The sequence below is a fragment of the Lytechinus variegatus genome, chromosome 2 (assembly GCF_018143015.1).
Source record: "Lytechinus variegatus isolate NC3 chromosome 2, Lvar_3.0, whole genome shotgun sequence".
NCBI lineage: Eukaryota > Metazoa > Echinodermata > Echinoidea > Temnopleuroida > Toxopneustidae > Lytechinus > Lytechinus variegatus.
This window is the reverse complement of record NC_054741.1, coordinates 11,982,425-12,007,417: the sequence shown is the minus strand read 5'-3', so window position 1 is coordinate 12,007,417 and position 24,993 is coordinate 11,982,425. Positions and strand designations below refer to the sequence as shown.

Below are 24,993 nucleotides of genomic sequence, written 5' to 3'. Positions count from 1 at the left end.
CCCTTTTTTTTATATAAAATCAAAATGATCATTTTTTTTCTATAATTGTAGGTCTGAGCTTGATGTTCCTGTTTAGAGAGTTTTTTTTCCACCGATTATACCTACCTCACTAATGTTCCGAAGGGACCAAATTCACTAGCCACTTTCCCAAGTTGAATATCCGCGTTTCCATACTTCATGCAATAATTCAGATTGACTGGCGGATTGAACTTGTCCATCAGCATGTAGGCTGCCCTCTCTGGTGTTCTGCCAAGCTTTTCTAAGGCTTGCTTTATCTCCTCACCGAACAGATTATTTCCTGAATATACAAAATCCATGTTATGTGAAGGAAAAGAACACTACATTTTTTGTGGAGTATTGATACAAATTATGTTGTATGGTTCTTGGCCATTAATCAGAAGACAAATTACTCTAATACTCATTTGATATGAAATTGTGAAGAGTTTTGAACTGTTGTAGATCGATATCACACTATATATAAAAGCCTTTTAAAAAAAAAAACATAAGTGCACATCTACTTACCAATTACGCATACAGCATTTTGATTTATTTGAAAGCAAGGGCATAGGTACCGCGGCCGGGGATCGAACCCCGGAGTTCCCATGTATAGCCTGGCGCCTTAGACCAGTCAGCCACGGCACCCCCACCTGCCACCTATGCCCTTGCTTTCAAATGTTATCATTATTAAAAGGTACGAAATAATATAAGTCAATAAAGACGTTAAATAATTACCTCCACCTTCCCTCTGTGGCTTCATAACATACTTCATTGGGTTTGCAATAGCATTCTTTGCCGCTTCGTCACCATCAGGTGTCTACATGAAAAAGATTGGGAAATGCTTCTATCAATTATATGGATGATGTTGGCGACACTATGAGGTAATTTTACAATTTAATAAAAATAATATTGGTCATATAAGATTTTAGCTGTAAAACTGAATTGGTGAAAAAAAAACACTTCATGTCTGACGTTCGGTGCTTTGGGTGTAAATAAGATTTCTCATCATGCTTTTTAGAGTGAGGAGATATTTTTATATAACTTTCCAAATGTCACACTGCGCTCTAAAACATATTTTTGGGTAAATGCTCCTTGAGGGTAATCATGTGTCCAACCAACATTAGGCATTTCTTTTTGGGCATTTTTATTTACCCAGTGTGATGAATTTTTTCCCATTCTAATAAGTAACTTCTGTTTATTTTTTTTAACCTTACTGGAATATGCTTCCCGCATTTGGTAAAATACTGCCCAAAATTGGTTAGACAAAGAATTACTCTCATGCTGGTTACAATTTTACCCAATATTTTTTTACAGTGTGACATTAACCCTCTCCCTGGAAAGTATTGCTGCTATATACTATTTGTAAACTATAATAAACCGTTGCCACGCTCACTGATAGACGAACCCACACCAACATCTTCCACTTGGAAGATGCTATTGTTTTTGTCAATCCAAGGTAACAAACTATTCCCACACTCGTCGATAGACCCACCCACACCCACAACATCACCTTGGAACATATCACTGCTTGATTGCATTAATTAGTCTTCCAAAAGCAATTGCCACACCCACGAATAGACACATCCACATCACCATTTTGAACGCGTTGAATCCAAGGTTTAACCTGCCATACTTACCAACAGTCATACTAAAGTAAACACTCACACCTATATTCAATCCAAGATAATAAACATTTGCCACACGACACCCACACATACACATCTCCCCCTCAGAATACATTGCTTCAAATGAAACAGTCAATCCATTAATCCATCACCCCCTTGGAAGGTATTTCTGCTATTGTATTAGCTAATTAATCCAAGGTAGGCCCATTACCATGCCCACCGATAGACTACCCACACCCATAAACATATCACAACTTGGAAGGTATTAATTCCAAGGTAATAAACAACTGTCTCGTTCACAAATATATACACACCAACATCATCACATCTGAAGATATTACCGTCATATTAGTTCATCCAAAGTATTTCCTTGAAAGGTAATAACATATTTTACCACGCCCACTGATAGACATACCCACACCCACATCTTCCATTCGGGAATATATTAAAGAATTATTAAATCCCTTCAGTTAATAAACCATTAATACGCCCACCAATAGACTTGCCCACGCCTTTCCCTTGTACAGAAAAAATGTTTGGGAGCGGAAAAACTTACTAGATCCAGCGTGTAATGTCCTGAGAAAACGCTCCGTATATTGTCCACCCTCTCCTTTCCATCGATAAAGTTTTCGACGGAGCCAGGCTCGGCGAGTACTTGTTGAATCTTTTTGGTCCCTGCTAGCTGTTCGGACACAGAAGGACATACAGCAGCCCTGGATCGCTCACCTAACAACCTCGCCTTCCACTCCTTGGGGAGATTGAATATAATGAGAGACCATGATATTATTGATAATAATCACATTGCTTTTAAAAAGAATAGCGCTTATCAAATGGGTATGATTCAAAGTGTCTGACGGATTTCACCTTTTCCACCAGATTTTAGCTTAATTGAATACAGTATATGCTCAATCCCCACTCCCTGGGGAATATCTTAGCATTGAGCAGTCAAGCCATTGTATATTTTCGGAGTAATGTGTTTCAATGCAGCTTACACAATCAAATCATATCAAATCAAATCAAATCGTGTTTCCACAATAATATTAAGAAGAAAACCAAATTTTTTAAGACAGACGTCCTCGATGTGATATTTCCATGAAATAAGTTCATACCTAATCCTGCATGATGAAGGATAATGAAGCTCTCGGAAATTTACAATTTTGATGAAAATAGAGAGCAGTAATTAAAAAAAAAGAGAAATGAGAAAAAATGAGAGGAAACCTCATGAGGTAGACAAAATTTTTTCATCTTTTTAAATAAAGTGATCCGTTTAACATCTATACCCACACCAATAAAAGACAATACCTAACTAACATTATCTTTTTCAATAATTGGCATAGAAAAGTAAACAAAATCTTATGGCAAACCTACCAATTCTGTCGGATAATCGATGGGTGAGTATCCAGTTCGATAGTACAGAATTGCAACTTCCATATCATCTCTACAAAAGAAACAAGATAGAAAAAATATGACAGTCATTTTCTAATACGAGGAAAACCAGGATACTTTCGGCTTTCGTGGTGCGTTGCAACGAGGAAAACAATGATACTTATGGCTGTCATGGTGCGCTGCAACTTGCAAGATACTTTTTTTCAAATTGAGTGTAGGGCCCCCCAAAAAAGCTGAATGAGGAGTTGTAAGAACATTGCCAGTTATGCCAGTTGAAGAAATCACTACAAATTCCTATTAAATGAAATTGTGTTCAATAATGGACTGACGATTAATCAAACGAATAAATTGTGTTCAATTTATGGACTGACGATTAATCAAACGAATAAATTGTGTTTAATTTATGGACTGACTCAATTATGACTGTTTTTAGTGATAATTGAAGAGGATACAAGTATCACCAAACAAATAATGAGAGTGAGAAGCGCGAGCTCAAAATTTCTGATATTCCGACCTGAAAAAAATGAACAGTCTAAGTGCGTTTTTATTTAAATAAACAAACTGTGCGTCTCAAACAATTAAATGCGAGCGCGAAGCATGAGATTAATTTTTTGATATACTGACATGATAAAGGAGCATTTCGACAAATTTTGGTAAGAATTTCCAAAGAGTATAGGTATCTCACAAATTAAACAATGCGCAGCGCGAGCCGAACATTTTGATACACATTAACAATTTGTGTAAATCAAACAAAATAATAAATGCTTGATGTGCTAGAGAATTGTGTGCAAATTGATATCAGAACTGGATATATTGTATATGTACTGGTTATATATTAGTGTCAGCGAAGCGCGAGCGAAAAATTTTAGATAAAGTCTATTTTCCAATTCTTCCCCTCACCCTTTGTTTTGTTTCCTTTCGGGGTCGGGCCGGTCGTTACGAGGCTGTAAAATTACACATCATGGGTAAAATACCTCTTTCTTACTTTTCTTTCTGTTTTTCGTAGTTTCTATCAAGGTAAAGAGTAAACTTTTTCTGCAGGTTGTCAAAAAATAGGGGGGGGCCGGGCCCCCTCCTGGATCCGCGCCTGTACATTAAGGGTTTCTTGGGTTCAGCCAACATATTTCATATTTTAGTTGTCCGATGACACAGAAACTCACATGAATAATCTTCTTTCGTCTCCCCGTAGTTCAGCTCGCTCGCCTATCTCTGGTAGTGTCCTTCTAATGACCTTCACCCGATCATCCAGGTCCTTGATGCCATACTCCATCCATCTCTGATCAAATTTGTTGCTCTCTTCCGGTCGTACAACAAATAGTATGACTGCTCTATTCATGAAAGGGGAAAGGTTAAATATGACTATGTGCATACATTCATTCAGTGTGTGACAATAATGATGCCTTGCTCAAGGTATCTTGACCTGGAATCAAACCGCAGACCAGACCAGACTTCTTTAATAGAATTACACTCGGGCATACAACACACCTCCGCAATTATGACAGAAAGACCATTAAAGATGAAGCAAGAAGCTAACTTTTTTTTTTCATACATTTTTTACTACCATCATATGTCGAAGACAATTCGAGGAAACTGGTGATTTAAGGAACTCATTTGAAGAAAAATATTCCATAATTCATCAAACCACCAACCCCAGTTAGGTTTATTCGTGTTTTAATTTGATTAATCGTCCCCATCGTTCAAAGTCCAGACAATATATTTTTTGGTGAGAGTATCAATATAATATTAATCCAATATTCATTCATAATATATTGTCCTCTAATCACTTACTTTGTTTCTCCGTATAATCGCCACGTGGTCACCATCCCATCAGCTACACCTTCCATTCCGTAGTTACCCGGTACACGATCTAATACCTTCTCTCTGCTCATACCAAGCTGCTCTAAACTAAACCTTTATTAAGAACAAAGTAAGAAAAAGGTGAAAAGCTTGTGTGATTATTTTTAAGAAGACTGCAGAGCAATATTTTTTTGGTACGAAATTATTATAATTTTGAACAAGTAAACTTACTATTGAAAACAAAACTGGAGGAACACTTCACATAATTTGTATTTCATTTTCATAATCATGATGGGCCTACATTGAATTATTTGCAAATAAATAAAGAAATAAAATCAGGATGACAATCACAAATGTGCATGATTGGAGAACGTACAATTAATTCTGGAGAATCGTAATGTTTATGCATTTTAGCTGATCAGTTTTGTCGTTATAAATCCGCTTGTTGACTTTGATACTGTCTGCCTGACAAAATGACCGAAAAAACCCCAGAATGGTTGAAAGCATGTCTTAGTTGATTAATCAGATACTAAGTTAGTCACTTAATTAATGAGTTAGTTAAATAGTTAGTCAATTGATAAGTCAGTCGGTTGGTAAGTTAGGCAATTAAGTTTTAAGTTAGTCATTTACTAAGATATTCAATTACTATAGATAATTTATTAGTTACTAAGTTAGTCAGTTAAAAATAAATTAATCATTTTGTCGCTCAGTCAATAATATTTTTAAAAAGTTAATCGGTTGGTAAGTTTGGCAATCATTGTATAAGTTGGTGTTTTACTAAGTTAGTCCCCTGGTTAATTAACTTGATAATAAGTTAGTCGGCTGGTAAAATAGTCAATTAGTTAATCAATATGTTCCTCAATTCACAAGTTATTCATTTAGTGTGTCAGTCAGTTAGTTAATCAATTAATAGGTTACTCATTTTGATTAATTTTTGTGTATATCAGCTTTATTCGATATGAAAACAAAAGTGAAATAATATTCCTAAATTCCATTGCATATTCCATTTAATTCCAATTAATCTAAACTTATTTCTAATCGTTCCAATCCATTCGATAATAATCCACTTCCTTACCTATGTACATCTACTAATCTTGTACTAAGAGCTGGACACCCCGCAGCTATGGTGTTAATCTCAACCATGGATAGGTCCAGGAAAGGTTCGCCATCTTTCTCCTTGCAATCCACCATATAGTCCGTCCGGTTGATACAAAGTCTTAAAGGCTTTATTTAAAGAAAAATAATTATAATTTTACTTTAAATCCGATAATCTCAATTAGGCCTATTTGGAATTCGTTTGGAAAGCATATGATAATACTATAGTAATAGCTAACATCCCGCTCCGGGATATTCTCCATCTTATAAAAAAGATAAACTCCATTCATTAATACAATGACTGCACCATTAGGATCCAGTTCTCATCCCTTCGAAAATTTTAAACCTTTAACAAATTTTAAATTGGAAAAGAAAATCATCTGACGCTATATATTGTATAGTGTTTGAGAAAGAAATTGATTAATGTATATTGGTGATAAGCTCCTTCAATTACTTTTTTTCATGAATACATTTTAAACCTACAATATATTAATCATTTAATTTTAGACTTGCATTAGATTTCTTTTTTGGCCCATCCCATTTAATTCAGTTCCATTTCAAATATACCATTCATTTCCATTTTCCTATTTTCATTTGTACATCTCTAAGATAAAACGATAATGACATTGACTCCACTCACCTTTTTGTATCCTTCTCTTTCAACTTGTTGATGCATTTCATATAGGCGCCTTGTGAATTCATCAACGGGGAATACACTGGGGAAGATGGATAAAATGATGAAACAGTCGAAGGTTTGATTTCAAAATTCTCTAAATCATCTAACAATATATACCACCCCAATGGTGTCGATCCGTGACGTCATACTATTCAGGTTGGGGGGGGGGAGTAAACAATAGATCACCCCCTTGAACAATAGATTCACAACATAAATCGACATCCATGCCACCCCCCCCCCCCCATTTGTAGTAGACCGATAGCTCATGCGGTACTAGACTAAAAAGTAGCCCAATGCTCTTAGACATATAGGGATAAAGTTATTTTTTTTGAAAATTTCTGTCGAAATGATACTTGTAATTTTCATCAAAGAAAGTCATATATTCATGTGTCTTTTTGGATTTTAAATCTTCAAAGGAAGATGATCATAATTATATGACACATTTTGCATAGGCATATCACCTCTTGTGATTCTAGTCTTATAATATGTGTTATTTATGAATCAAAATGATAATGAGATAATCAAAATAGTATTATGAACCTTGGAACACGCATGGCTGAATTTACATTTAAAGTTCAAAGGATAAGCTTTAATAAAAACAAATAAAGTTCAATAAGGCGGACACAGGCCTACTAAAAACAATTACAATGTTCAAATTTTTATCACTTTGTAATAAATGACAACCAGTGCATGTGTTCCTGATAAGGATTGTTTTTTTATAAGGCTTTCATCCTTTAGCGACAGCTGCAAGACGGACCCACCCCCACCTCTTTCTCTCCACACACACACACAAACCCTCACCCACACACCCTCACACACGCCACCCACATCTTGACACAGCCAAGATTCCAGAATTTGTGCAATACGTCTATACGTTCTAAACTGTGACCCCTTACCCCATCAATACCACCGTACAATGGAGATCTGGGTGTGGTACAGAGGATGGTGTAGGTGACGTTAACCAATTTCCCCACAGACCACCGTGACAACAATAAACCAGAGTTGTGAGACCATGCGTCCAATATAAAGATGCAAGTAGCAAGGTTCAACCTGCAATTTAATAAGATATAAAATAAAGAATCATAAATTATCTTGTATACATACATACATGTGAGTCAACTTCTCAGTAGCATGTTATGTCACATGAATATAAATTGCAGGTATAAATAAAAAAGTCATTCTTTTGTATCAAACAAATATCAACTCTTTATCCTTTGTTGTCCCTTTAAATAACCTCATTTGCATAAAGCTATATCAGCTACATCAGTTTCAGTTACTTCATCAGTTTCATTATATCATCAATAAATGCCTTTGCATATGCATATGATATAAGTCTTCAGTTTGGTGTCATTTTGTGTGCTGAGTTCTATAATCTAACCTAATGAAACACTCTTTTAGATTCCATCAGTAATCCTAATAATTTCTATGAAATGTCTCACAATAAGCAAGTCAATAAACTAATGTGTCAACTATCATATTAAATCCTCATATCATCTTTAGGTTTGGCAATAAGATAAACAAAACCACCAGTACAACGTATTGTGTGCACAAAAACAACAACCACAATAAATTGTATGCTTAGTGCACACTGGCCTATCTTTACTGACCTCATTAAATATACATGCTGTGATAATTACCATTTATGCACTAAAATGACACATTCTTGACCTAAATTACAACTTATAAATTCATGCTTACACATATCAGGGTTGCCAGTTAAAATTCATGTGTGCCTAAAAACACAGTTGTCCACATAACTTGTATGGTTTTAAAACCCCAAACAGCCTGAAATATGGCATGAAAAAATATCTGGCTAAGCTTTGTTTATCAACATAAATTCAGGCTTTGTTTGCCTAGAAACTGGCATCCTTGACATACGTACTACGAATAATACATTTAAATGTCCAGCATTTACAGGCTGGCTCATAATTGTTCATAAATACTCAGAAATTACGTTTCTGTGCATGTATAAACCTTTCTATATTTACTGTACAACGTACGGGGAACTAACACTTTCATTTAGGCACTCTCCCAATAGGCTACATTACGAGCGAACTCACACCTAGTTCTGAAAAACCTAGAATGAGCTGCAATTTTTGTACTCAAATTAATAGTGTTTAAAAACAGCATAATTCATTGTCTCTCATACACATGATAAATGAAACCTCAAATTCAATTAGTAACTCATAATTATTTACTTACAACATTGGCTCATCAAAATACGACAAAATAGCGGTGAATCTATGGAATTATCGTGATTATGTTTATCAACACACGTGTCAATTCTTGCTGCCCAGATTACACAGCGCCTCCAAGCGACAAGGCCAAAATTGTCACTGAAGATTTCTCGCTTCTGACGTCATTGGACGTCTGAGCAAATCATAGCACTGGATTTGGCATATAATTAGTTAATCTGAATAAATGAATACTCTGACAATTTACATCCCGGCCCCTTAAATGAGAAGTTCAAATCACTGAACATTTACCACATTTTCTTTAAGTAAATTGACAGACCAAAATAAACTCATCAAAAATAGTATCGTTTTTGATAAATATTCATGAGTGCCTTTAAACATCACTCTAGTCTTAAATGAGCCTCAACTTGTGTAACCTACATTGCCTTTGATTATAAGCATTATATAAATATTGCACATAGTTTCTTAAGCTACAAATGTATTTCTAGAATGAGAATCTGCTTGATTCACTCCTTTAAATTTGAAGAGAAACACATTTTGCTACTACCTGACAATAATTGCACGTCATTCAAAAGAAGTGTACAAACTAATGAAGAAATATATAACCTCTGTTAATATGACATCTTCAATTCTGCAGAAATAAACCTAAAATTATCTGGACTTGAAATACAAATTTCCTCAATTGAAAGAAATTTATCTGTACTCCACATATCATTCTGGAGTTGTAAGAATAAATCAAACAAAAAATATTTGTCAAACTGCACAGATTTCTGTATCACAAATATTCAGGTTAAAAAAAAAAAAAAAATTGCAGAAAATTCATACTCATCGAATAAAAAATGACACAAATGACATTTCATGCAAAAATCATGTCTATATTATGTCAAATAGTGAAAAGGCATTCAATTTGTTCCTCTTGCATATATTCAATGTTCAAAATATCAAAAGTGGCGTCATGTATTTTTTTTTTTTTTGTTTTTTGTATGACACTAACTTACTAAGAAAATCAAAGAAAAATTATGTGTTTCACTTCAAATTTCTTTAACTGTCTTATTGAATGCATTTTCACACATGAATAAAGGCATAAAATGCATACAGGCATAAATTCAACTCAAGAATATCAGACATTCCTCAAATCGCGAAAGTTCAAAAGTTCAGTTGTTTCAACTATCTGAGTGTCTGAAAGTTGTTTTCAAAGTTCTGAGTTCAGAGTCAATGTTCACAGTCTCAGAAAATGTAATGTTTCTGTGATTTTAAAGTTTTGCAAGATTTATTTAGAGTCTGCAAGTTTCTTTAGAGTCTGAATATCATTTTCATCTCATCATTAAATAATCTTGCTGCATTGTTCTTCCTTTCTTTCATATATTGAAACCGCTCTGATTTCATCTCTTGGCTGAAGTCTCATCCATAAGCTTCGCGAATCGCGATATAAACAATGTTCATGAATCCTTCGCTGATTTCGCGAATCAATCCGGGGTCGGATATGCTGAATGTGCGGATCCAAGCTCAAAATTATGCATATCTCCATGATCCAAAATTCAAATTCGCGAATCTACATCCAATTTGCTCCAAATCGTTAGAACACAAATTTTGCATATGATCAAACTTTCAAATCTGAATTATTTGCAATATGAATTTACTTCAATCACAAAATGTTATTTCACATATTTTGTATGCATAAATCACATGCTCCAATGCTCCCAAGATATGTTGAATATTCTCCTCTCAAATTCATGAAATTTCAAATAGATTATTGAAGCAAATGGCATCACTTTTCATTGCTTTCCACGGATTCCAACAAACACAATTTCTGAATCGGTCTTGTCAATTCTCCTGTGACCACTTTCACCTTTGCTGACCGCACAAGCTTATCCTTGCCGGGGTAGATTTCAACCACTCTGCCCAGCAACCATTTGTTACGAGGCATGTCATCGACGACGAGAACGACGTCATCCACGTCGAGATTTCTTCTTTCTTTGACCCACTTCTGGCGGTGTTGTAATGTTGGCAGATACTCCTTCGTCCATCTCCTCCAAAATACATCAGCGAGGTACTGCACCTGTCTCCACCTTCTGCGTGAGTAGAGATCACTCTGGTCGAATACCCCTGGAGGTAGCTCAGCATTCGGCCTAATCAAAAGGAGGTGATTAGGCGTCAGAGGTTCAGGATCCCTCCGATCTGCAGACACCACAGTCAGCGGGCGCCCGTTGACAATCGCCTCCACCTTGCACATTAGCGTAGTCAGTCCTTCATCGTGGAGACTTTGCTGCATCATGAGAGCACCCAAGACTTTGCGTACAGTTCTTATCTGGCGCTCCCAAGCACCTCCCATATGAGATGCTGTAGGTGGGTTGAATTTCCAGGTGATTTCCCTCTGAAGTAGGAATTGATGAATATGGCATTGATTCCAGCATTTGATTCCTTCTCTCAATTCTCTCTCAGCCCCAACAAAGTTACTGCCATTATCTGACCAGATAACCTCTGGTCTTCCTCGTCTCGAGATGAATCTTTCCAGACCATTGATGAACGAGTCTGTGTCCATAGCATGAAGAACCTCAATATGGATGGCTCTCAGAACCAAACATGTAAATATGCATCCATATCTCTTGACGTCCTTTCGTCCCTGTTTTACAGTAAATGGTCCAAAGCAGTCTACCCCCACATTAGTAAATGGAGGCTTATCAGGGGTGATTCTCTCTCGAGGCAGATCAGACATCTTCTGCTCCATGGGCTGTGATGATTGCCGTCTGCAAACAAAACATTTGCGTAGTACTTCCTTTACTGCAGAACGTCCTCCAATTATCCAATAGCGTTCTCTCAAGCGTGCTAAGACATGTTCCTGTCCAGAATGTCCAGTGAGTTCATGGAAATGTCTTACAAGCAGCTCAACGACATGATGTTTCTTGGGAAGAATTAGTGGGTGCTTGAATCCTTCATTCAGAGTACTATACTGCAGTCGGCCTCCTACACAAATGAGTCCATTTTCATTCATTTCTGGGTTGAGTTTTGACAAGGAACTTGATTTCCTTATCTTTCTTTCCTTTGACTTCACTGACTTGTCATTTTCTTTGTTGATTTGGGGCATTCCTTCAAGGTATTCATACTCAGTCTTGAAATGTGTTTTTTGCACATAGTGTATGACAGCTTCTTCTGCTTTCTTCATCTCTGACAAAGACAAAGGGTGATTCATTTGAGATCCTTCAAAATTGACCTTGTGACCTGCTTTCCATCTCAGATAGCTTCTGAGTCTCAGCATATACACTACAGCTTTCTTCAGGCAAAACCATGATGAATACCTTCTTATCAGAGCTTCAATGACATCTTCTGAGTGCGTAGAAGAAAATACTCCTTGAGTTTGACCTTGTTTGACCTCTGGGTCATTGTTCAATTTGTGTCCTTGAAGTTCAAGACATCTTGGCCATTCTTCTTCATCAGCATACAGGAAATCTGGTCCTGTTAGCCATCTGCCATTCAATTCTCTTGGTGTCAGTCCTCTAGTGATGTCATCTGCAGGGTTCAGGTCAGAGCTCACATGTCTCCACTGCTTTGGATTTGATCCCTCTCTTATGGCGGCAATTCTATTAGCGACGAAAGTATGAAATCTCTTGTCTTCATTGCTGATGTAATGCAGTACAATGGCACTGTCTGTCCAGAAGACTGATTCCTTGAGCTGAAGATCAAGCTCATGTCTGATCATTCCATCCATCGTTACTGCCAAGGTTGCAGCCATGAGTTCCAATCTAGGAAGTGTCACTTTCTTGAGGGGGGTTAGACGAGATTTGGCCAAGACGATGTTGCAGTCGACTTCTCCTTTCTCATTCTTCATGCGTAGATACGTCACTACCCCATATGCTTTCTCTGAAGCATCACAAAAATGATGAAGTTGATTTTCCACCACTTGTTCAAAGTCATAAGGCTTGTAGCATCGGTTGATTTTCACATCTTCCATCTGAGATAGCTCAGCCTTCCATTTTTGCCATCTGACCCGATATTCATCTGGAATGGGATCATCCCATCCCAATTTCATGGCTGTCAGTCCCTGTAGCAATCCTTTGGCATACAAGATGAACGGGCCAGCAAATCCATACGGATCATACACAGACGCTACTTCACTTAACAATCCTCGACGAGTCAATGGTTTATCCTTGGGAGTGATCTTATAGCTAAAGCAGTCCAGTTCAGTATTCCATTCAACTCCAAGGGCCCTCTCAATAGGCAGGGTGTCACAGTTGAGATCCAAACCTTTAACTTGCTTGGCTCTGTCTTCCTCAGGAATTGATGTAAGGACTTTCGAGCTATTGCTTGCCCACTTCGTCAACTTGAAACCACCCTTTTCCAGTAGGTTCCTTAACTCTGCTGCAACAGTTATTGCCTTTTCTTCATTTTCACAGGAAATAAGGCAATCGTCAACATAGAAGTTATGCGCAACAGCTGTCACTGCTTCAGGGCTGTATTCTTCCTGATGGTCCTCTGCCGTCCTCTTCAGAGCGTAACTGCAAACACTGGGGCTCCATGTTCCACCAAATAGATGCACACACATTCGAAATAGCTTGGGTTGTAGTTCCAAGTTACCTTCTGGCCGCCAGAGGAATCTGAGCACATCACGCTCTGCTTGTGGTACACGGACTTGGTGGAACATGGCTTGGATATCAGCCATCATGGCGGCAGGTTCTTGTCTAAAGCGCAGGAGAACTCCAAGCAGCTTGTTTGTCATGTCTGGGCCTTGCATAACAGCATCATTCAAAGACCGTCCCTGAGACTTTGCAGCACAGTCAAAAACAATTCTTGTTTTGTCTGGCTTCTTGGGGTTAAACACAGGATGATGGGGCAGATACCAAGTAGGACCATTGCTGTCTTCTTCCTGATCTGGGACCTCTTCTGCAAAGTTTTGTTGGAGCAAATCTGCAATTCCCTCCTTGTATTTGGTGTGCAGTCGTTCATCCTTTGCCAACCTTTTACCAAGTGACTGCAATCTTGATTCAGCCATAGGACGGCTATCTGGTAGTCTAGGAGGGTCCTCCTTGAAAGGGATGGAGAGTTCATAATGTCCTTCCTTAAGACAAACAGAATTGTCCCAAACTTGTAATGCCCTTCTGTCATTGACGGACATTCCTTTTGCATCTTCTGGACCCTTCACAGTTTCCATAGACCAGAACAGTTTCAGCTGGGTTTCCAAACTATCATCATTGGATATGAAACTTGAAGATGCCTGTGTGTTTCCTTCATCTATGTTTACCAAAGGTCCGTTGAGTGTCCAGCCAAGCTTTGTCTTGATGGCAAAAGGACCATCTTCCCCTCGTCGTACTTCCAAAGGAATCAATGCCTCAGGGGTGTCTTGGCCAATCAATAAGTCGACCTTCACGAAGCTGGTAGAATCTAAGATATTCAAATCCTTGAGATGAGGAAATCTTGATATGTCTTCTTGACTTACATTGTTGCAGCTTATATTGATAGCCTTCTTGGTGTAAACATGAGGAAGGGTGACGAGTTCATCTGTATCATGGGCCTGAACTGTAAGACTAATTTCCAGGCATTCCAACTGGTTGTTTGCATGCTCCAGAGTTGACAGAGAAAGTGTTCTTTTCTTCCCGGTAGCACGAAGTCTTTTGCGTAAGTCTTCTGTACAGAAGGAGGTCGTCGAACCTGGATCAAGCATGGCAAATGTGTCAACAGTAAAGTCATCCTCAGATGAATAGACCCGTACTGGTAGAATGGGAAGAGCCACCTTCAATTTACCGGCCCCTGTGACGTGACTTTGTGTACCAAGAGGTTGCTGATCAGGCTGGGCTTGAGAATCAAACTGAGCTGGTTGTTGGGAATTTCCTGATTGCTGTTGTTTACCAGGAGCTATGTGAAGGAACTTTGTGTGTTTCCTGCCACATCCGTCAACTGTACAAGTCCTCTTCAAATAACAATCCTTTGTCATGTGACCTTTGACCAGGCAATTGAAGCAGACACCAGCCTTCTTCGCAAACTGCAATCTTTCAGCAGGAGTCATCTTCTTGAACGTATCACATCCAAAGAGACTGTGTTCCGCTTTGCACAAATAACATTTGCGCTTGAATGTCTTTTTGTTATTGTCATCTGCAGATGTTGTGAAGGAACTAGTAGTAGTCTTCTGCTTAACAGGCTGTCTAGAGGGAGGATATTCTCTCTTCACCTCAACCAAGGCTCCAAACACAGGGTCATTTACCTCTTCAGCTGCATCCGAGACAAAGTTAACCACGTCAGTGATGTTTGGTGCACGTCCATGGTGACGAATGTCCTTCACGACTCGTAGCCATCTACTCTTCAAGTAATACGGCAACCTCTCAATGATCTTCATCATATGTTGTTGGTTGCTCATCTCAGACATCATTCCCAATGCTTGAAGGGTGGTGTTGCAGATCTTGAGGTCATCAGAAAATCTCTGTAGTCCTGATTTGTCAGTAGGTCTCAAGTTTGGTCCGCTTGTGACCTTTCTCACCCATGCTTGACTGATCTTAAATCTACTCCCAAATCTGTCTTCTAAGAGTGTCCTGGCCTTGTGATATCCAACAGCAGGGTCCATAATCATGCAGCACTGAACGATCTTCTTCGGTTCTCCTTCGCAACTGTTAAACAGCCTCAAGAGCTTAGCACCATTGTCGAGTGCTGAACGTCCAATGAGGTTGTCGAAAGATCGGACAAATTCAAAGTATCTTAATGGGTCCCCATTGAACTTGAAGACATCTGCGTTGGACAAACTTATGGCCTCTAGAAGACGTTGATTGTTGAGTTGAGCCTGGGACATCTGTTGGAAGTTATCTGGCATCTGGTATTGTCCTTCAGCTTGCCCGAATGAGGGCGATCTTGCTGAAATTGGATAAGGAATTGTGTCATCTAGATTTGGTTCCAATTTAACGTGACCTTTACCTTGACCTTGAGGGTTAGTATCTAAGCCAGACTCAGTGTGTTCTTGAGTGGTATTCTTGGTGTGACTTGTTTGTGGCTTCTTATCATCATTCTCTTCATAGAGTTCATTGTAGATCATCTCTTCAGCCTTGGCAATCTCAAGTTTAGTCTGGAGTTCCAAAAGTGCCTGCTTCTGCTTTAATCGAAGTTGCTCTGCCTCTAGTTCTTGCTGAAGTTGCAATCCCTTAGCCGCTGCTGCAAGGGCTGCACGCTTGGCCATTGCCTTGGCTCGTAAATGGTACTCGAACTAGAAGTCGAGGTAGCTGCAGAAGTCTTGCTCCCACATTGGCTGACAGAGTCTTCCGTTTGATGTCCAGTTCGACGTCCGGCTTGGTGACTGATTTGACGTCTGGTTTGACATTTCGTTTACCATCCGGTTTACCATCTGATTTTGCAGCACACATCCTGATTCACATTCAGATAAAGGGTGTCAATAATCAGGGTGACATATGGTAGGGTGACTAACGCATAAGCGTTGTTGTTGAACTGTAGGTGACGTTAACCAATTTCCCCACAGACCACCGTGACAACAATAAACCAGAGTTGTGAGACCATGCGTCCAATATAAAGATGCAAGTAGCAAGGTTCAACCTGCAATTTAATAAGATATAAAATAAAGAATCATAAATTATCTTGTATACATACATACATGTGAGTCAACTTCTCAGTAGCATGTTATGTCACATGAATATAAATTGCAGGTATAAATAAAAAAGTCATTCTTTTGTATCAAACAAATATCAACTCTTTATCCTTTGTTGTCCCTTTAAATAACCTCATTTGCATAAAGCTATATCAGCTACATCAGTTTCAGTTACTTCATCAGTTTCATTATATCATCAATAAATGCCTTTGCATATGCATATGATATAAGTCTTCAGTTTGGTGTCATTTTGTGTGCTGAGTTCTATAATCTAACCTAATGAAACACTCTTTTAGATTCCATCAGTAATCCTAATAATTTCTATGAAATGTCTCACAATAAGCAAGTCAATAAACTAATGTGTCAACTATCATATTAAATCCTCATATCATCTTTAGGTTTGGCAATAAGATAAACAAAACCACCAGTACAACGTATTGTGTGCACAAAAACAACAACCACAATAAATTGTATGCTTAGTGCACACTGGCCTATCTTTACTGACCTCATTAAATATACATGCTGTGATAATTACCATTTATGCACTAAAATGACACATTCTTGACCTAAATTACAACTTATAAATTCATGCTTACACATATCAGGGTTGCCAGTTAAAATTCATGTGTGCCTAAAAACACAGTTGTCCACATAACTTGTATGGTTTTAAAACCCCAAACAGCCTGAAATATGGCATGAAAAAATATCTGGCTAAGCTTTGTTTATCAACATAAATTCAGGCTTTGTTTGCCTAGAAACTGGCATCCTTGACATACGTACTACGAATAATACATTTAAATGTCCAGCATTTACAGGCTGGCTCATAATTGTTCATAAATACTCAGAAATTACGTTTCTGTGCATGTATAAACCTTTCTATATTTACTGTACAACGTACGGGGAACTAACACTTTCATTTAGGCACTCTCCCAATAGGCTACATTACGAGCGAACTCACACCTAGTTCTGAAAAACCTAGAATGAGCTGCAATTTTTGTACTCAAATTAATAGTGTTTAAAAACAGCATAATTCATTGTCTCTCATACACATGATAAATGAAACCTCAAATTCAATTAGTAACTCATAATTATTTACTTACAACATTGGCTCATCAAAATACGACAAAATAGCGGTGAATCTATGGAATTATCGTGATTATGTTTATCAACACACGTGTCAATTCTTGCTGCCCAGATTACACAGCGCCTCCAAGCGACAAGGCCAAAATTGTCACTGAAGATTTCTCGCTTCTGACGTCATTGGACGTCTGAGCAAATCATAGCACTGGATTTGGCATATAATTAGTTAATCTGAATAAATGAATACTCTGACAATTTACAGATGGAGGGACCGCACCTAACAATTTTCCATTCCTTACATAATAAAAAAAGAAGGGAAAGAAGAAAGATAGGTGAAATGATACGAATATGGAACGACAACTAAAACAGTAACCATAATAATTATTTTCTTTTAAAAAGAATAAAATTCACCTTTGAGCCGTTTTGCCCCTCCCCCCCCCCCTCATTAAACTACATTGGCGCCTTCCATGAGCGATACTGAGATCAACGATGAGATTTCTGCTGAACCCATAATCAACTTATTTTTAAATAGTAACTCATGTTACGGATGGCTGGCGTATGCTACTTGACAGTCTTTAATTGTGAATATATTATATAAATAGTGTACAATCTATTGTACAATATACTGGATTATATGTACGACAAAAATAAAATTATCCCGAGTGCAGGTTTATTTCTCCGAGGCCGAAGGCCGAGGTGAAATAGGCTTACACGAGGGATAATTTTATATTTGGAGTTCATATAGTCCAGTAATGTTGTATGATAGAACGTTCACTATTTATTATAGTAAATAGATCCCTCAGTCTAAGCCCCCATCATGGATTTTGCCATCCAAAAATCGAAAGTTATATTGTACATATGTACAATATAACTTTTTGAAGGGAGGTCACGTGGTACAAATTCAGCCAATCACAGCTCGTATTTTACTACCACTATTTACTATATACATTTATTATACGTCCGCACGGCCGTTCCGTATTGACTCATTTGCGCTTCGCAATTCGTGCCTTGGCAATGATCAAACATCAATAATATTCTTTACAAATAGAAACTACATGAGCAAACACCCTCAGAAAAATGTATGCATGAAGAAGACTACATATCAGGAAATATCCTTTGTCATGCTTGTACAGAATCGTACGTAGACACAGAGAGTACGTTCATCTCCATGACAATAATGTAAGGAGCTACGAGGGAGGGGGGGGGGGGGGGGTGAATGGAAATCAAGTATTGATAATTATGATAAAAAAAAGAATGGCTTCATGCAAATGCAGGTTTTGGGAAAAGAATAATATGGTTATCGATTTTTAAGTTTAAGTCATGTGAAAATCTATTTCATAACATACGATTTTGAGGGAAAATTGAAAATAATCAACATGTCCATCCTATATCATCATGCAAACATGCTTATAATTATTATGATCAAAAAGTTACAATTAATCAAGAATCATTGAATATGAATGCAATTTTTCTTCTCAAAATCCTGCCCCCCAAAATCACCCTTTTATTTATGGGGGCAAATTTTTGCAAACACTTCACAGAACCGGTGTGTTGGCTCATTTGGTAGAATCCGTCTCACAACCGGGAGGCCGGGGGTTCAAACCCGGCCGCGTCAGACCAAAAGACGTTAAAAGATGAGAGTTGCTGCTACCCTCTTTGGCGTTCAACGATTAAAGGTATATAGCCTCGTCGATCTGGCGCTGCACAGCGGCTGCCGGGCCCACGATCAATGGGCAAAGAAAATTTTCGGAGTATTTCTTTTCATATCTATTTCGAACAATAAATTATGGATTTTTATTTTTTTTCGATATTTATTCCTTATTTTTGTCAAAACCACCTTAATAGAGGCATAGATGCTGGGTCTACATGCCTTTGTTCCCATGGTATCTATTTCTATTGAAATTTTATCTTTTTCGTACTATTCAAAACTTATGCGCAGTCATGTATGCGTATGCATCGAATGAATATATTTTGAAAATGGTATGAGAACTGTATACCCATTTGACCATAGCATAATGACAGTAGGTAATACTATACAGGGGCGGATCCAGCCTTCGCCAATAGGGGGGGCCCGGAATTTTTTTCAGCCATATTTCCCCGATCGGCCGCTCGAATATGATTTTTGCCGGGATTTTTTGTTTCTTTGAAGGGGTAGTCCTAATGGTCACTTTTTAGCTTTATTCTTATGAAACATAAATGTATAATACCATAACCCTTATTTATATAATGCGAGCGCGAAGCGCGAGCTAAATTTTTTGGAAATCTTATGTACTTTTTCCTAAAATTTTGAACATTCTGGGAAATGTTTGTCTTCCTGAAAAAAAAATGTGTATGCAAGTTAATAATTACTACGAACGTAAAGAGTGAGCAGAAGTGAAGTGATGGAAAAGGTACTATTAAATACTTGCTTGCAATTAGCCATGAAGACGTTACACATTTTTAAAAATCAAATAATGCGAGCGCGAAGCGCGAGCCGAAATTTTTTGACATTTTTACCTAAGGAATGAAAATTCTTAGCACTTTTTGTTTAACAGAATAGGTATATAATTAAACATGCAAGCACGAAGCGTGAGCAAAAAATTTCGAGATTGAGACCTACTGAACAAGACACTCTATTCAAGTTAGTATTGTAAATCATGAAAAGGATAAGTGGGGATCTTCCTTACATTAATAATGCGAGCGCAGAGCGCGAGCAGAAAATTTTTGTATACGTTTTGAACTGCTCGAAATTGTACCTGTTATGGACTGCTTGCATTTAGCCATGAAGACGTTACATATTTCAACATTCAAATATTGCGAGCGCGAAGCGCGAGCTGAAAAAATTTGACCTTTTTTACCTGAATAATGGAAATGCTTAGCACTTTTTGTAATCTTGGAAGGACTCTAAGTATATAAACTAAACTTTATTGATGCGAGCACGAAGCGCGAGCGGAAAAATTCTGGACACTCTATTCATGTTTTGAAAATCATGAAAAGGATAAGTTATTTATCCGCGAGCAGACACTTTTTGATATTGTGATCTGAAACTGGATAATGATTTAAATAGAGAACAATCTGCGTATCTGAATTAACGTGTGCTTTAGATTTCGACCAAGAATTTGGGTATTCTAAGTACCTTTCTTATCATGAAAATCAATAAAGCGAGCGCAAAGCGCGAGCTAAAAACATATGATATTCCGATCTAACAAAGGGTCAATTTAAGCTCTGTATTGTAAACAATTTGTGGGAAAATTGTGAATCATTATGGATGACAGTTAAAAAAGAGCTGATGTATTTTATTATTATTACTTTGAGTTTTTACATAGGACCGGGACATTCTATAAGCATGGATAAGGGCATCATAAGAAAATGATGACTATCTTCCTAAGCATGAGAGCGCGAAATCTGTTAATATTATGGCCTGAAAACTGGACATTTAAAGCACTTTTGTAATTATGCATAAAATGCACGATATCTATCAATGCGAGCGGAAATCGCGAGCCGAAATTTTTGATAAACTGTCATCAAAGTAGTTTGATTTAGAATTAATATTGGGATATACATAACTCACTAATCAAAATGCTAGCGTGCAGCGCTAGCTGATACGTTTTGACAATCTGACCTGAATAGGGAACTTTTTGAGAACTTTATGGAATACAGAAAAATAATAGGTACCTGACAAATCAAATTTTGCAAGCGCGCAGCGCAAGCAGAAAATGATAATATTCAGACCATAACACAGACATTTTTACAGAGCACTTTTTTAAAATCAATTTGTAAATCAAACAAAATAATGAAAGTTCAATTTCCCAGCTGAAATATGTTTTGTATATTGACTTCAAAGTTTGATATTTCAAGCTCCATATTGAGCAAGATATGCAGATCCCCTAAAAGACAATAAGAGCACGAAGCGCGAGCGAAAATTTTATATCCTAACAAATAGATTTTTCAAAAAATTATTTTCAAAGTCTTCCCCTCATGTTATTTTATTCAATCATGTTCCTCCTCTTATGTTTGCATTTCTTCTTTTCTCCTCTCTTTTCCCTTCCTTTTCTTTTTCCCTTTTTTTCTTTTTTTTTGCTCCGCCAATAGGGGGGGCCCGGGCCCCTCGGGCCCCCCCCTGGATCCGCCTATGCTATATGCATGCTTGTTTCCGACTGCTCACAGGCTCTGCCTATTATTCGTCCAGCCGCGTTTGATGGGTCTATTTTGTTAGGTGGGGGCCCGGGTGGGGGCTATTATACCTCAACTGGAGTGATTTTGATTTATCTATTGATAAAACAGTGGTACTGTATTATTTCAAAACCAAATTATCACTTGTCATGCTCCTTTTTCTTCCATTTTTATTCATCCCCTTCTTTTTCCCTTTTTCAATCTTGATTTATTCATAATTCGAAAAATAATGATCATCCCCTCCTTCACCCCTAACAGTACCACCCCTCAATATGAGCAATTTTATTATTTACTGAGGCACAATTTGTTTCCATGATACAAATAATCCATAACCTAAACCGCTGATAAGAACTAGTAATATAATCAATTGGTTTTATCGCTTTTAGTGTAGATTAATTATCGCGTCCTTGTTTTGTGGTTTTTTTTTTTTAAATCCTATCATGCCTATTGTGACATCCATGAAATTACGAAATTCGAATGTGGTCTTGAAAAAAAATTCAATGATGGAAAGGGTGAATCGAGGATCTCATTCACAGGAAGGGGAGCCGACAGTCGATTTTTTTTCCAGCGATATTTTGTTTAAAACTAAAAAGATCGTTACGGCGACAAGGACTTCTCAAAGAGAAATATCGAAACGCCGTATCCCCCCCCCCCCCCCCCCGATTCGCGCCCTAAGGTATCTGTGAGGGTGATGATAATTTGAGCGGGTACAGCGATGAACATATACCCACGACGGTAAGCAATACAGTATATTGGAACAAGTAGCGGTCTGCGCACGGCACTATGTGAAGAAAATGTCGACTAGTACATACCGCCCCTAATGAATATGCATAAGTCCATTGCGGCACTTGGCTCACTGCACAGCTCTTCGTCTGAATTAGATTCACAATTCTTACCTGTCCGGCCTAGCATGGAAGTTTGCGGGAACACGCAGAATGCAGCTTGGAACTGATAAAATGCAAAAATTATTGATGCAAGTAAACATATGAAGTATGACGTCAAAAAATACCATACAAACGATACCAATATTAGAACACGCAAGATGTGCGTTGGAACCATTCGGGAACGATGCACTGTCTCCAGTGGATAGATCAATGGTTCAAAAATAACAGAGTCACAACAATAACTTAAAAGTTCAAATCTGCATTTTCGGTGATACAAAATTTCTATCGCGGTATTGTATTGTTTTGACTACACAATATACTTTCATTGATTAATTACATTTTACCTGTTCCAATCTGCATTTTACAAGTTCCAAAACTTCTATTTGTGTTGTATTCTTAAACTACATAATATACTTTCATTGAGTTATTGCATTTTACCTGTTCCAATCTGCATTTTACTTGTTCCAAAATTTCTTTCTTTGTATTGTATTCTTCAATCTACCTAATTACTTTTATTGAGTTATTTCATTTTACCTGTTTTAATCTACATTTTGGAAGTTCCAAAACATATCAATTTGTTTGCGCTCCTTTTTTGCAGTGCGTAGCGTGTTAAATTATTTCCCTATGGAGAATAATAGAAAAATACGCCTTTTTTGACGGATTTGCTAAGATATCTCCCAAACGCGTCAACAAGGTGATCTATCAAAACAGAATAGAATAGAGCAGATTCTCACCTTGAACATGATATGATTTTCATTTAATTTTAGTCAAATTAAGTTCTGTCACTTTTGAGGTTTTTGGAACCTTTCTTGATGATTTTGGAAATCCATTTGTACATGAGCCAATGGGCAAGTGCTGGAAACGAAACGTTTGGTGCGACTTCACATTGTTGTAAAAAAATATATACGTCACAATAGACCCTATCAAAAAAAGACATTTTGCAGAAAATGCTGTAGATTGCGAATACCTAAGAATTATTTTGATTGGATAAAAAAAACCTCTGTCACTTTTCACATTTGCAAAAGCTTTTGCAATAATTGGTCACTATAGTTTGGCGGGTTCAGCCGATGGCATTGTGTGTACACAGTACACACGCATAGCTAGGCAACGCAGCGCGTGAAGAATTTTGCACGTTTTCATTATTCGTACAGCGACGACTTGAGTGTATGTTGGATAGGACCGTACCATTTTTGACCGGGGGTGTGCCAATGAATGCAAGTGATCAAGAAGAGTTACAAAACTGAAGGGAGTGAGAAAACAAGGAAAGTGAGAGGGAAATTTATGAAAACAAGTTATGCAAGGAAAAATGACAAGAAAAGGAGAGAAAGGAGAAGAAGTGAAAACACGCAGCTGAGTGCGCTCACGATATGTAAGTTGAACACCCCTGCACCGCAATGTAGCAGCCCGCCACTATACACGTAGATTGCCTGCACGATGCGAAGACAGCGGCGCGTATTAGTGACTGTGCGTTAAACGTCCCATTTCTATGCCTTATAAAAGGAGCGTTTTTTGTACACAACAAATTGATATGTTTTATCTTGACGAAGAAAGAAATTTTGGAACAGTTAAAATGCAGATTGGAACAGGTAAAATGCAATAACTCAATAAAAGTATACACATTACAAAGATAGAAGTTTTGGAACTTGTAAAATGCAGATTGGAACGGGTAAAATGTAATTAATCAATGAAAGTATATTGTGTAGTCAAAACAATACAATACCGCGATAGAAATTTTGTATCACCGAAAATGCAGATTTGAACTTTTAGGTTAAATTGTTGTGACTCTGTTATTTTTTAACCATTGATCTATCCACTGGAGACAGTGCATGGTTCCCGAATGGTTCCAACGCACATCTTGCGTGTTCTAATATTGGTATCGTTTGTATGGTATTTTTTGACGTCATACTTCATATGTTTACTTGCATCAATAATTTTTGCATTTTATCAGTTCCAAGCTGCATTCTGCGTGTTCCCCCAAACTTCCATGCTAGGCCGGACAGGTAAGAATTGTGAATCTAATTCAGACGAAGAGCTGTGCAGTGGGCCGAGCGCCGAAATGGACTTATGCATATTCATTAGGGGCGGTATTACTAGTCGACACTTTCTTCACGTAGTGCCGTGCGCAGACCGCTACTTGTTCCAGGTAATGGGCCAGTTATTAGGTCAAAATTATTAACAGATTTGTTATGAAGTTTGATAATTATGCTGCAGCTACTTTCCCCTACAAGTGTCCACATGTCAAGTCGAAAACGGAAGTTTTCAGTAATTCTGTACGAGCACTACATTGGACAGGAAGAACAGAAAATTGTTTTGAGACAAGAAATATCATTGAAAAAATACAGACCATAGACCGATAGGCTTGTTGATAAAGTTACATGTGATTCGAATCTTTAGATGGTTCTTTGTCAAGGAACATGGTAACGTTGAACACGATAATAATCAGGTCATTGATGAAAACAACTTTCTGCTGATCTTTTGTACCTGTATCTTCTTCCATCCATCATTTCCGTACTCCATCCATCACAATAGC

General features: G+C 37.7%; 1 protein-coding gene and 2 long non-coding RNA genes across 3 annotated transcripts in view; all 3 read right to left on the bottom strand.

Moving 5' to 3' along the window:
- LOC121407334 (glutathione synthetase-like) overlaps positions 1-24,993 on the bottom strand; it is a 30,773-nt gene that overhangs the window by 1,096 nt on the left and 4,684 nt on the right. The window contains exons 2-9 of the mRNA XM_041598372.1: positions 6,541-6,616; positions 5,881-6,029; positions 4,797-4,919; positions 4,169-4,336; positions 2,991-3,060; positions 2,179-2,370; positions 733-814; positions 106-298 (exon numbers count right to left, since the gene is read on the bottom strand). Coding sequence (XP_041454306.1) covers positions 106-298; positions 733-814; positions 2,179-2,370; positions 2,991-3,060; positions 4,169-4,336; positions 4,797-4,919; positions 5,881-6,029; positions 6,541-6,616 — 1,053 coding nt within the window. The remainder of the gene's footprint in view (positions 1-105; positions 299-732; positions 815-2,178; positions 2,371-2,990; positions 3,061-4,168; positions 4,337-4,796; positions 4,920-5,880; positions 6,030-6,540; positions 6,617-24,993) is intronic.
- LOC121407335 lies at positions 7,594-9,572 on the bottom strand. Its single transcript, XR_005968905.1, has 2 exons — positions 8,779-9,572; positions 7,594-7,626 (listed from the first exon to the last, which is right to left on the bottom strand). It is a non-coding gene; the product is annotated as an uncharacterized LOC121407335 (long non-coding RNA).
- LOC121407336 lies at positions 16,263-17,683 on the bottom strand. Its single transcript, XR_005968906.1, has 2 exons — positions 17,448-17,683; positions 16,263-16,295 (listed from the first exon to the last, which is right to left on the bottom strand). It is a non-coding gene; the product is annotated as an uncharacterized LOC121407336 (long non-coding RNA).